Raw genomic sequence first — 13,876 nt, 5'->3', positions numbered from 1 at the left:
TGGACCATTAGATTGGATGTATATAGTTGAATTATCTCTTTTATATTACAAAATGAATTGTTTTTAACCAAATTTGTTAGTATTTAGCGTAAAAAATATGTATATAAAGGCTGCCACAAAATATTTGCAAAACTGAAGGACCCTATTCACTGATATCATAGACTCTAGAAAAAGTTATTAAACAGATTTTTTTAAAAATGTACCTGAGTACAGATATACAAGCTAAACCTAATAGTTCTGTCAGCATAATTACTTAAACTGCTAGGTAAATATTTAAATATTATGGTGATTTCCAAATATCTATGTATAACTTTTATGCCTTGTTGAATAATCATATGCATTTTACAACATTTGCATGTATGTATTTGCATGAGCCTGCATATTTTTAAATACCTGAAGATATGGAATACAACATTTCCAAGCAAAGGCCTGAGCTTAGAGATGCTTACTATCATATTGGGACTATATAGCACTATGCAAAGCAGTAAGTGTTTTCAGGATCAAGTTGTAAGATGTCAGCTAAATGATATGGAATATTCTGAATCAGATTTGCAGGAGAGATATAAAATGTCTTTAAAGTAACAGCAATGGAAAAACATCAAAAAGGTTTTTTGGGGGGAGGCAGGGTGTCAGTTCAGTCTGGATCAGCATCCCAGAATGTGGAATTGTACTATCTTAACCTCTTTGGTATGCAAAAATTATATCTCAAAAGCAGACATTTTTGCAAGAGATAGTCATTACTCCCTATTTCTGGTCACACTGGGAATATTGGAAGAAAAGCCTTTCCTGGAAAATTGTGGCATATACTGAGACATGTGGTGAACATTTTCTATCAAAGATAACCATTTGTTTTTTGGACTCCCAAAAGAGATTTACTTCAGTTTCACTTTGAAGGCTGGGCAAAGCTTCACTTGGAGTTTATTTTATCTCTGCTGGTTCACCCATCTCCAAGTATCATGACTGCAGTGACAGTGTAAAGAAAATGCAGGCTGAGACGTTAAGGCCAGATTTTAAAAAGCAGCTCATTTGTGTCTTGGCCCACAGCTTTGCACATGTAAGTCGCCTATTAGGCACCTTACCATACAATTTGCACAGACACATACTGTTCATGTTCACATATGTGCTATATTCCCACCTCAGAATTACATATGTACAATTGCAGGCACAAGTAAGGCTGGTCTTGAGGTTGAAAGTTTAAAACTGTGCACAAGTCTTAAAGAGACGGTGTTCCACCATATCATCCACTCAGGAGGAGTGACTGTGCAAAGCAGGAGATGGCGCACAGTCAGGATTTGTAGAATATGCCTGTAGACCATGGGATTAAAATAATAGAGGTTAGAAATGGACAAGAGACATATAGATCATCCAGTCCATCTCATTGTCAGTGTAGGATTGTGCTGTACAGTATGGTTAGTTTTAAAAGTCCCAAGTGTGACGGGATTTTTGGCCCTTCCTTTATGGGATTATTCCACAGCCAAATAGGTCTCATAATAAAGAAGGTTTTTTCCTGATATTCAGCCTGATTTTTCCTTATCTTAATTTCACCCACTAACTTCAAATTATACCTCCATGAGCCAAACCAATAAACCAGTGTTAACAAGGGACCTGTGCAAGGATAAAGGCCACCCAGGTGGATCCCTTTGCAAGATCATGACATTAAATGATTTCTCTCCCTCTTTAGTGTTAGGATCTTTCATATATATATATATCAGCAGTCAGTACAGCTGGTTTAAAAAAATGTCAGAACAAGTTTTCCATCCAAAAATGCAGCTTAGTCAAAATCAAAGATTTCATGAGAAAGTGTCAATTGCCATGACATTTTCACCAGGAAAACATCTAAATGAATAACATTTTAGTTTTCTTTTTTCATTTTGATGATATGGCAAAATTTCAACAGCATCAAAATATTTCAATTTAGAACTTTTGAAACATTGTTTTGATAATGTTAGAACATTTTAATTCATGTTTTTCTTTAATATTATGTTAAAATTGTGTTTATTTTATATTGTTTTGACATTATCAACATGAAGTGATTCGACATTATGAGGGAAAATCAATTTTTTCAGAATAAAGGATTTTCAGATTATTTTTTGTGTGTGAAACTATGGAATTTTCCAATTAAAACAATTTTTGCACTGTCTAAATTTCCCACTGAGTGGAAATTTCATTTTCTGACCAGCTCTGGTAGAGGGTTATCTTATCCCCTTTAGTCATCACTTAGCTCTTTAGTTCATTTATTTTTTCCTATAAAGCAGCCCTTCATAGGTCAAGATCTTGTTGGTCTCAGGTTATATGCACCACTTCAGCATCCCTTTCTAGCAATGATGGCACATACACTATACTGCAGTTGGCTGTGGGTTGACCAGCCATGTACCAAAACCCCCTCTGTGGTCTCTGAAAGCTTCAGTTGGGAAGTTGCTGCTGCTCAAAGCTACAATAACTCATGTAAATTGTATCTTAAATTCCACTTCCCTAAGAGAGGAAATGCTGTATATAGCATCCTCTGTGTGATGAGGGTTGTTCTGTTTCTCTCTGCACAGCATACACCTAGGGGAGAACATGACCCCAAGCTCTTAAAAAATGGCATTGTTTAGTTAAACATCCTCTTCACCTGCCAGAAATCAGAAATAAAACAGTTTAAGCTGACATTCCATTCTTTTTCCATTGTGCCTAGGTATTCCAGATGTTACTGCAATGGGGACCTTATTAAGGTGCTGATTCAGCAAGGTTCTTAAGCATATGTATGACTTCAAGCATTTGAGTAGTTCCATTATAGTCAGTGGGACTATGCATATGCTCAAAGTTATGCCTTGATGCTCTGGCATCTACAAGAAGAACTCAAAACATCTTACAGAGCTGAAAGATCTATGCACAAATATGTGAGAGGATGGACTTCTGTATTTCAGATTTCAGGAAACTAACTATTCTGCATGGGTTACCCCCAAAATGAATATTGCTATTGATACTTTATTTGAAAAATATTTAAAATGTATAAAACACAATAAAATCAAAATTATCAATTTACTTCCATTTAAAAATAATTGAATTATTAGTTTAATTAATTTCCCACAAAATATAGGGAAAATTAATAAATATTTTAACACTCTGAATATTCCCGAGTTCTGGGCTTTCAGAAAGGCAGAGATGACTTCACATACAAAAAGTAAATTCAAGCTGTGTCAGTTTTCCTCTCCCAATTACAATGAAGGGCAGTGAGGTGAGGAATAGAGATTTACATTGCAGAGAGGCAACTCTGTGAATTACAATTGAAAACACTTAAGTGATCTATCAGTACTACTCCCTCCACATTAGCCTAGGAAATAGTAGCCCCTAGAGGTAAAATATTTAAGTATCATTTGCAGAAATTCCTTGTTTCTCAATGATAACTCCTGCATTGGATCACGTTTGTTTTACTTGTAAAGCACATTTCATGACTGTGTAGTTTGAATGTTTTAAAATGTTGCCATTGAGATACTGTATCTACTTTTTAATCTCCTAGATAAAGCTCTGCTACTTTTTGACATGATACCCATATGTTTCAAATACCATTGTCTTTATATAAAGCCTTCAGTTAAACTACAAATACTGTATGTTTTACCTTTTTATTAAATGAATTGCTTCTCTTCAGCCTTATAATGCCTTCTTTGCCGCAGTAAAATGGATAATGACTGAACTTGCCGTGTAAGTAAATTTTGTCAAGAATTTAAAGAATATTTTAACTTTTTTGTCCTACGTACTGAATTATTTTTTAAAAAAACTTGTTATTAATTCAGTAACATTTTTCTTTATTATTAAATCTCTGGTGTAAAAGTCTTAGAAAATATATAATATAGGAATGTATAATTGAAGCTTTTAATAAGTTATTCATGGTTGTCACTTATATCCTTATGTCTTTGCTTAGCAGTCTAGCAGCTTGCAATACGCAAACCAAATTTATTATTGTGGTTACTGTTAAATTTAACATGAATGTCTGGCTGTTTTTAGTGCTGCTTGGGTGGGCTGTAGTCAATAGAACACGCTGTCTTAGTGATTCATTGTGTTATTTTGTGATTTCATAAAGTATTCTATAAGTTGGACCCTTTAAAACTTATGCCAGATCAAGGTGTGCTTATCACATGTTATTTAATTGTTGACTTTATCTAATCCCCACAATGTTTTAAATGAACATAGATGATGCATTAGTGGGCATGGACTTTTGAAAGAAATTGGACCTATTGCCTAAAAAAGCACAGGGAAGAATCACACAAAATGAAGGAGAGCTTTAAAAAAATCTGTTTTGTGTTATTATGTAAACAAATCACTTAGAATATTCTAAGCTGTGTGTTTTATTATTGTACTTTTCAGACAGCTCAATTTCAGGCTTAAATGTAATCTCTCCATAAATAGGAAGCAATCTTTTCTCGTAACTATTTTGTTTTAATTGAAAAGTATTATGAGCTTTTGAAAAGACAGTTTGAAGTATGATCTTGGAAACTGTAATTAATTGGCCATTAACACTCTGCAGAATTGAAATGCATCTCTCAAAGTAAATATCAGAAAAAATCACATTGCAAATGAGATTTTCTTGCTGGTTGTAACAACATCAAAAATTGCAAGAAACACACTTCTCCCCTTCTGAATTTGAAAATTTGTAGTCTCTTGTCATTAAGGTTAACTTTGCATGTTGGTTTCACATTATAATAAAAGCTGATACATTACAGTTGACCTTCAGCGTATTTTCATGGGCTAGTGTATTTTCTCGATAGATAGATAGACCAAAAAACCCCCCAAAACTAGTTAGCCTCTGGTTAATCAAGTCTGTTCTACTGCTAGAAGTAAAATAATATTTTATTATTTAGGATCCTTGAATAAGCATAAGAAAGTATTTTATTTGTATTGCTGTATCATGGCCAGGAAAGTTCTAACCATATGGCTTTTTACTAGAGAATCAAAATATTCTGTATGATGAAGAATAACTATAAATAATGGTCAACTGTAAAATTGCTGTGGGCTGCCATGCACTGGGAATTTTAATGAGCTTTCTCATGTAAAAGCTCTTGATTGTAAAATGATGTAGCTACAATATCTCGATAGTGTTAATTTCAGAATAAGTTTTCACTGGCAAGATAAAGCCTAGTGAAAATATAGCAATAGCAAAAGATAACTCAGGAGTTATGCTAGCAGCTTGAACATCAGTTTCTTGTTTGTTTTTATTTAAAATGGGATGAATGGTATCACCCTACCGACATTTTAAAGATGGAACAAAGAGCTAATATTTTGAAAACATTCTATGTAATAATATGAAACATTTTGATAATTTCTTTAGGTTCTTGGTGGAATTTAATTTGTGCAGTTGGTGGCACTCAGATTTAACAGCAAAAGGTAAGTGTAAACTGTTCTTATGGCCCTAATGAAAAATATTCTAGATTTAATTGCACTTTTAATATTAAAACATACATTAAGTGTTTTATTTACTATATTAATATTGTTAATGGTAAATTTTTGTCTGTCATCAATATTATATTCTCTTTCAGCCCTCATTATGATAGTTTAGGACTCAGTTATTTTCCATATCTCTGTGTGTGTGTGCTTATGTGTATTTTTAATACTGCAGTGAAATTACAATGTATTAGCATAAAAGCAGAACTTAAAATGCATGTGACATATAAATAATATTAAGGATGATTTTGTGAAGGTGATTTTAAACAAAAAACAGAATACAATAAAACAAGATGAATTTTTCCTGTTCTAATATTTTTTTCTTTTCTAAATTAAAAACAAAAAAATCTTCCTGCTTAATGCATCACCATTAGCCTCATTCTGTTTATAGCACATATTGTATAGAACTGGTCAAAATTTTTCTGATAGAATTTATTTTCTATTGGAAAATGCTGTTTTATCAAAATCAAAACATTCTGTGGGAATATGTTAATTTAACAATTCCATTTAGGAAAAAAACTTGGAAAAAAGACCACATTTTGATAAGGTCTAAATATTCCATTTTGACCTTGTCAGAACAGAGTGCTTTGATTTTTTGTTGTTTAAAAATGACTTTATTTTAAAATTTATTTTATTTTATAGTCTATTATAAATTATGATAGATTATAAAAGTGCTAACAAAGTTGAAACTGGAACGAAAGTTTAGATTTTATGGAATCAGTTTTTTTTTAAAAAAAAAAGGTCAACATTTTTGTTTCATGGGAACTTGCCATTTATTTTTTTCTGATTTGGAATGAAAACAAATATCAGAATGTCAGAATTTCCTGCACAATGAAAATTTCTAGTTTTGATCAGCTCTTATATATTTTTTTTTAATCCTTTTGGATACTTCAGAATTTCTGTATGATAATTAGTAAGAATAGTGTTATTAAACTGTTTATTACACTAGGTATCATTACACTAGGTTGTCATTTGCCACTATAACAATTAAAACATTCTCCATTTCAAGGCCCAGATCCTGAGTTGCTGATAGCATAGTTTAGGAGCAAGGGGTGCACACGTAACCTTTCATTTATCTTTTGCATTCCTTTGATCCTGGTTTGATTCCGTTGCCTCCTCCTCCACATACCCAGGAGCCTAGTAGCTCAGGCATCCTCCTAGGACAGGGGAAGACATGGGTTCAGTTCCCTTCTCTGGAGCAGGGATTCAGACCTGAATCTCCCACATTTCAGCTGAGTGCCCTTACCACCAGACTAGAAGGTATTCTGTGGTGGATCTCTCTCAATCTCACCTATTGAAGCTGTTCCATTGTACAAATAATTAAATGGTCATTAGCACAGGGACTTGATCTTGGATCTCCATCATCCTAGCTGGGTGGCCTAATTACCAGACTGTAGCGCTTTGTTCTCTCTGGCCCAATGACTAATCATGTATTTTATACGAAATTGAACAGCTTCAGCATGTGACACTGGGAGACCCAGAATACCCTAGCTTGGTGGTAAGGGTGCCATCCTGGAATGGGGGAAGAATTCAAATACTAGCTCTGTAGCAGGGATTCAAACCTGGGTCTCAAACATCCCAAGTGAGTACCCTAACCATTTGTGTTAAGGGGACCACCATCCCCTGCTTTGGTTTTGTGAATCTAGCTCTTTGCTTTTATTTTAAAAAAGGCTTAAAATGCTCAGAAACCAAATATTTCTTTTGTCCCAAAACAAAATTTGTGTCTGTCTGATTTACAAAAAGTCTGAATTTTCATTTTTGGTTTGGTTTGAATTGATTTTTTTTCCATTTTTCTGGAACTTCCAGAAAACCAAAAAATCAGTTTTTTGCCCACCTCTTAGCGTGACCAGATATCCTGATTTTATAGGGACAGTCCCGATTTTGGGGGCTTTTTCTTATATAGGTTACTTTTACCCCTCACCCCCGTCCCGATTTTTCACATTGCTGTCTGGTCACCCTACTACCTCTAGTCCTGATGCAGTCCATCCAAATGGTGCATGCATCACATTTGAAGAGATGACTTTATAATTAGTACCTCTCTTTGTTAAATGTCTATGTAGTTAAACACCTGCTTTGGTTTGTAGGTATGTTCTAGATACCAAACACCACCAATATTATTAACTTGCCATTTTATCTTCCCCCCCACAACCAAAAATTTACCATTACTTTACTGAAAAGCAACAGTGTGAATGAGGGACATTCATTCATGTTTTAGCTAAAAATGTTGCATGTCATTATACACTTCACCTGCTCCATTTCCTTAATGAATAGGGCTCCTGCTCACTGGAAAGCTATCATTTTTATAAAACTAGCTTACCTAATTAGAATTTGGTGATCTGGCAGTCATTTGGAAATTGGCTTCCATTACCCAAGATAAATGAAAGAAAAAGTATTCCGAAAAGCAAATGTTGAGGTATGTTCTTATTCAGATGCCACAGCATTGCTCCCATTAGTACTATTGAGAGTTACAGTGAACATGTATATACCTCACTCAATTAAAACCAAAGAACTCACGCAGTAGCAACAAATTCCCATGCCTTTCTTAACAATACCTCATAGATCATAGTGATTTTCAGTCCCTCCAAGGGTAAAATGACAAGTATATTTTGTGCATTATTATTGACACAAAACCTGCTCCAAACACCTGCCAGCTCATCAACTTCATGGTAGGAGAAATATTTCTACCTGCATCACGGAGCCCCATAACCTCTCTCACACTTATGAATTTGAGACGGGAGATGGCTTCCTCAACCTTGGGCCTCACAATCAAGAGACCAGAGAAATCTGAAACTTTCCAGTCTCTGGAAGCCTCTTTGTTACCTAGGTCTGTTGATACATGAGGGAGTAGGGCTCCAGAATCATAGGTGGGGATCACACCAACCATTCTGGTGCAGCAGGTATTCACCATCCCAAATGGAGAGAACAGGAAGGAAAGGGGGGATGGTGCAGATCCTTGCCAGTTAACCTCATCTAGGTGGCCAGACCCAATAAAGTGGTCCCTAACAGAGGCAGAACCCTACAGTGCCAGGTGATTCCCCCCACTCCTCTAGTTTTCACGCATTTGATTATAAAGATTTTTTCCATCATAAATTCCTGACTAGTGTAAAATGAATATAATTCTTAAATCTCCTTAATTATTTAAATGTAAAACTTACTCATGAAGCATGATGCACAGGTTTCTGTGGATCAGATATTTCCCACTCTGTAAAACAGAGTCAGATTAGTTCCATCGGTGCAAGACACAGAGGCCTTGTCTACATTCCAAAATTAAGCTGACCTAAGTTAGATTGACGTACAGCCCCGCAATCATTATTGCGGTTTCTCATGTCCACAACAGCTCCTTCTGTCAGCGGAACATGTCCTCACCTGGAGCGCTTCCACCGACTGAAGTGGGGCACTGACAGCCAGAACCTCCCTACCCCAGAGTTGACAGCTGGAGACACCCTAGCCCCCGCCCTGGTGGTGGGAGCCTCCGTGCCAGGGCTGGCAGCCTGGACTGTGGCCACCTCCTGGTAAGGGATTGGGGGAGGTGAGGAGAGCCTGAGCCTTGCTACCTCCAAGTGAGGGATTTCCCCCCACACTTAATGCCTTGCCAGGGGTCAAACAGGCTTGGGCTCTCCTCCCCGCCCTCAATCCCTCACTGGGAGGTAGCCAGCCTTGGGCTCTCTTCCCCGCAAATAAATCCCTCATCAACAGGTGATGTAAGTAACATAAACACTGCATCACCCGAACTACACCCACTTAAGTGCTATGCCTCTCATGGAGGTGGTGTTATTAGGTTGATGTAGTGGGCAATTTACATGGGCAGGAGCACCATTGTAGTATAGACACTTACATAGTTAGGTCGACGTAAGCTCATAGGTGCTGGAGCTGGGGGTGCTGTTATACCCTCAGGCTTGAAGTGGTTTCCATTATACACAGGGTTTACAGTTTGGTTCAATAGCTCTCTATACCCCTACTATAAAAATTCCTCCAGCACCCCTGCATAAGCTGCCTTTCAATCGACCTAACTCTGTGGTGTAGTCCAGGCCAGAGGTAAAGTTTTCAAAACCACTAACATGGCTTAGGTGCCTAAGTGCCTGTATAAAAAAGGATGAGACATATCATATTAATCTCCCCCTCTTCCTGTCTTCTCATCTCCCTCCAACAATACCCCGCCTAAGTTTGATGCATATGAGAAAATTTGTTTTTGTTTGGCATGTAAAAAATAATATAGTTCGGAGAGATATATCCTACTGTTTTCTTTGACTTACAAACCCAACTTTGCGATAATTCCCTGACTGATCTGCAGTAGGCTTACCATTGGCTCTAAAACAATCTTGAGTGGAGAAACTGTGGAGTCCATGAGCCTGTTCAGTGTAATCTATCCTTACATAATTGATAGCCAGTTTCCCCAGAAAGCAATTAGTTGAAGATACGTCTAGAGGTTGTTTGCACATATAAGCAGTAAAATATGATCCAGTGAATAAGTCACTAGAGTGGGGGTAAGGAGACCTGCATGTCATTCTCAGCTCTGTCATTGTCCTGTGGTTTGACTAGGAACAAGTCATGTCACTGCTGTGTGCCTCAGTTTTCCCAAGAGTAAAATGGGAATAGTGATACTTACCCTCCCATGTAAAGCACTTTGAGGCATCTATGGATGAAAAGTGCTATGGAAAATTAAGTATTATTATGTTAGGGAGGGAAAAGCCAGAGATAAAAGACACCCAAAACCTGAGCATCACTTCTTGGTGAGATCTTTTTTCTTTTTTCCTTTTTTTTTGTCCCCTATGTCCTTTCTTTGTGAGTTCTGAGACAATGCAAAGTCTCGAGGGTCACCCTCCACAGAAATGATATGCTGACTTCAATTGAATGTACAGTACCTTAATTAGGGGTACTCCAGCAAATGCATTTAAATACAATTATTAAGGAGAATTAGAAAGTAGATATGTACACTTGAAACATAAAAGCAGCAGCTAGTTTCGCTTGAGTCTATCCATAGTGTGAAAACAAGATCTTGTCCATAAATGAAAACTAGCTTGGCTAAGGGTAAATCGCAAATAACTATGATAAGGTTTATGTCTTACAGAATTACATCCCCCAGCTAAAAGAGTTTTTTGTTAATTAAAAAAAAGCATTTTGCACTGCCTAGGAAATATCACAGGGTGGCAGAAGCTGAGTAACATTTCCATTCACTGTAAGCTGTTTGGTACAGTAGCTCACATTGTTGAGAGTTTTTGTGTGCCTGTTCTTCCCAAGTAACATTAAGATATTTTTATATGCCTATAGCACAGAGATTGAAACAAACCCTAGAGCCTTGTGATACTGAATATCCAGCATTTGTTTCTGAACGCACGATAAAGGAGACCACGGGAAACATTGCTTGTGATGACTGTTTCAAGTAAGCCCTTTCAATTTTTTATACAACAGATTGTGACAAACCAGATAAACTGAGATTTTTAAGTTTATGTTGAAGGATATGCAGTTCTAGCTTTTACAGTGTGTCTTATCCATCAATGACTGGATGCCATTTCTATCAGTAGTGTACGGGTCATATAAAGGGTTAATGTTCTGAAATTAAAGCAAGGGATATTTTACTGTACCAGAAAATGCTGGGTAGGTCCAGGCTTCTAGTGAATGAAGAAGTTCTTTGCAGTGGTATAAGTTTTAGGTCAACGACTGGAGACCAGACTTGTGCAATATCCTAAAAAAGGGAGAATTTTTTACTGATTTACATACAAATGAAAGGTCAAGGCAGTTAGTTGTCCTATAAGCAAAACAACGTAGGAATTCCACTGGCTTTTGGTGCAGTGGTATCTGTTTGTTCTGTTTGACTCTCCAACACTCTCCCCATATTGGAGTTGTTAAGCTGAAAAGCATGGGAGAGGAGTAAAGATCTTTTCCCAAGCTTTCGCGCTGGGAAGCTGAGCTGACAATGGACAAGTCTGGCACACATTAGACATCCCTTGGTTGCTTGTACTATTACGATAGTAGACGAGTCCTTCCCAGGGTTAAAAGAAGAACTTCAAAGAAAATTAATTCGTCCCAACTTTCCCCCCCAAAAGTAATATGCTTGCTCATTGCATTAGTGTCTCTCTAAATCGATAATAAGAAATGTCACTTAACAGTATATTATCATTAGAATGTCACTCAGTGACTGAACAGAAGTATAGTTTATGCACATGATTATATTAATTTTGTATACTTAGTGATGGTTTCTGTTGTTTAATTTAACTTTCCGTATGCTGAGAGATCATTGTCACAAAACACATTAATATTTGCAGTAGTATCCTTTCTATCACAGAAATACCAAGAAGAACTAGTACAATCAAAATTCCTACCACTTTTGATTTATTTGGTTCAGACAGAAATTGTTATAGCCTTCTTCCTCCATCCTAAACCAATATGCAGTTAGTAACTAAGGGTGAAATCCTGGCCCAACTGAAGTCAATGGGTGTTTTGCAGGATTTCACTCTAAACTTTCATTTCAACCCATTTCAACACACATGCTTTGTAATAACCTGAACATCTTAAAAAAATAAGTGAGTGAATCCCTGAGGTATAATTTATAAAGTGATCATTTGTGAAGGCAGTTTAGTTACAGTGAACAAACTTCTGAATCTGAAAAATGTATTTTTCTTACTGTAAAGAGTGAAGCACAGCAATGTGGCCAATGTTATGTTGGAGCTAGCAAGTGAAATGTCAAGTGTTTGGTTCACACACTTATTGTGGGGGGGTCAGCCAGACGGTATGCCAGAGGCATCCACCCTTTAACATATTTAGGGACAAATTAATAACATGTCAGAAGCCTAAGAGATCTTTTTAATTTTTATGAAATACAAAAGATTGCAACATCACTCAACTTTACTACAAAGTTGGAAATTGCAAGTCTCAGAACTTAATATTCTATATGGATCTGAGCACAGACCACTTGGATCAAGACATATCATCTCATGCTGGAACCAGTAGCCTGTGGGCTACACCTTTGTATTAAGGATGAGAACTGCTACAAACCATATTGTAGAACTTGGGGCTGAGGAGTGCATTTTGATCACCCCATAGCTTTTTGAAGACTTAAGACGTGCTGAAAATGAGTATTCACTTCTAGTTCATTTCTGGTTATCATTTAGTTATAAAGAAACTATTGCAGTCATGTCAGAGCAACTCTTTTTATAAGGCTTTTGGTGACAGAAGTAGTCTTATTTTATAAACTAATCCTGCAGAACACTTTCATTGTAACAATAGGTCCTACTGCATGAAAAGTACAAACTCAAGAAAATCAAGCCATTATGTTCCCACATAGCAAACACCACTTATTGTTATATTACTATATTATGCTTGATGTCAACAATGTAGAAATAAAACAGTATGGCTTTATCATCATTGCTCAGAGGATTAGTGAGAATATGCACAGCAAATTACTTTATCACATACATTTTGTTTAACATTGCAAAAAGGCTTGATTCCATTAAAAAGAGATTGATTTAACGGGACCAGATTTTCAGGCTGTGTAGGTAATTTCAGGGCAAAGGAAATAACTTTCAAAAAATAACATCATTCTGCCAAACTTGGAAAGCAATGAGTTGGAAACTGAGTTTAGTGAAAATTATAGTATTTTAAAAATAATGTGCTAAGATGATTTTCATAGAAAAACATTTTATGTTCCACAGTGGAACAAAAAACAAAACAAAACAAAAAACCACCACAACCAAATCTACGTTAGTTACCAACTGTTCTCAAGCCACCCATTATTTTTCTCCACAAGCAATGGCAAACCATAGAGAAATAATCCCGAAGAACTGTTAGATTTTCATGGGAACACTCTTCGTTATGCAGTTTACCCACTGACTGTCATTAACAATCTACAAAGTGCATCTAAGATTGTACTCTGCACTGGTTACCAAATGTTTTGCTATAACCCAAGCAGCTTTCCCACAGAATAGCTAAGGAATTTGACCCAGAGCCTTCTGTGGACCTACATCTAATGACCCATTTTTCAATTTCATGGCTTCAGTACAGTAAATATTTTTACAAGGAAGCATATTGCTCAATATTCTTAATTTAAGAGTGGTGTCTCATTTGCTGCAAGTAAGGGTCCAATATTACAGGCTGCTGCGTGCCCTCAACTTCCACTGCCTTCAGTGGGACTTGAGGGTGCTCAGTGCTTCACGTGATCGGATGCTAAGGGTTTCAATCCAGCTCCCATAGAGTCAGTGGGAGTCTTTCCATTGATTCTAATGTGAGATGGATCAGGCCATAAATGAGTATATTTATTTTACACATTTATACAAATAGAGCAGGGTGGCTACTGGAGAAAGGTATTCGCAAATATTCAGCTGAATATACATCACAAATTTACTCCCGTGGTATTCCCAACTCCTTTGTTTAATTTTCACATGCATTCATATGAATAATTTTTGCTTTCAAGAACATTTTGGGAAAGTGAAAATGTCATAGATATTTACGCAAGTATTCAATC

At 36.4% G+C, this 13,876-nt stretch overlaps 1 protein-coding gene across 3 annotated transcripts in view; it reads left to right on the top strand.

The window, feature by feature from the left end:
* Positions 1-13,876, top strand: part of CACNA2D3 (calcium voltage-gated channel auxiliary subunit alpha2delta 3) — a 728,899-nt gene that overhangs the window by 691,012 nt on the left and 24,011 nt on the right. For 2 of the 3 annotated variants that reach the window (XM_084634438.1, XM_084634437.1), the window contains exons 33-35: positions 3,629-3,681; positions 5,306-5,361; positions 10,687-10,798. In XM_084634438.1, the coding sequence (XP_084490564.1) occupies positions 3,629-3,681; positions 5,306-5,361; positions 10,687-10,798 (221 nt within the window). Of the gene's footprint in view, positions 1-3,628; positions 3,684-5,305; positions 5,362-10,686; positions 10,799-13,876 lie in introns of those variants that run through there. The other variant, XR_014712447.1, reaches the window with a different exon arrangement.

This window comes from Lepidochelys olivacea (assembly GCF_965140295.1).
Source record: "Lepidochelys olivacea isolate rLepOli2 genome assembly, chromosome: 7".
NCBI classification, from domain to species: Eukaryota; Metazoa; Chordata; order Testudines; family Cheloniidae; genus Lepidochelys; species Lepidochelys olivacea.
The sequence above is the reverse complement of the archived record's forward strand: the minus strand, read 5'-3'. Positions and strand labels throughout refer to the sequence as shown.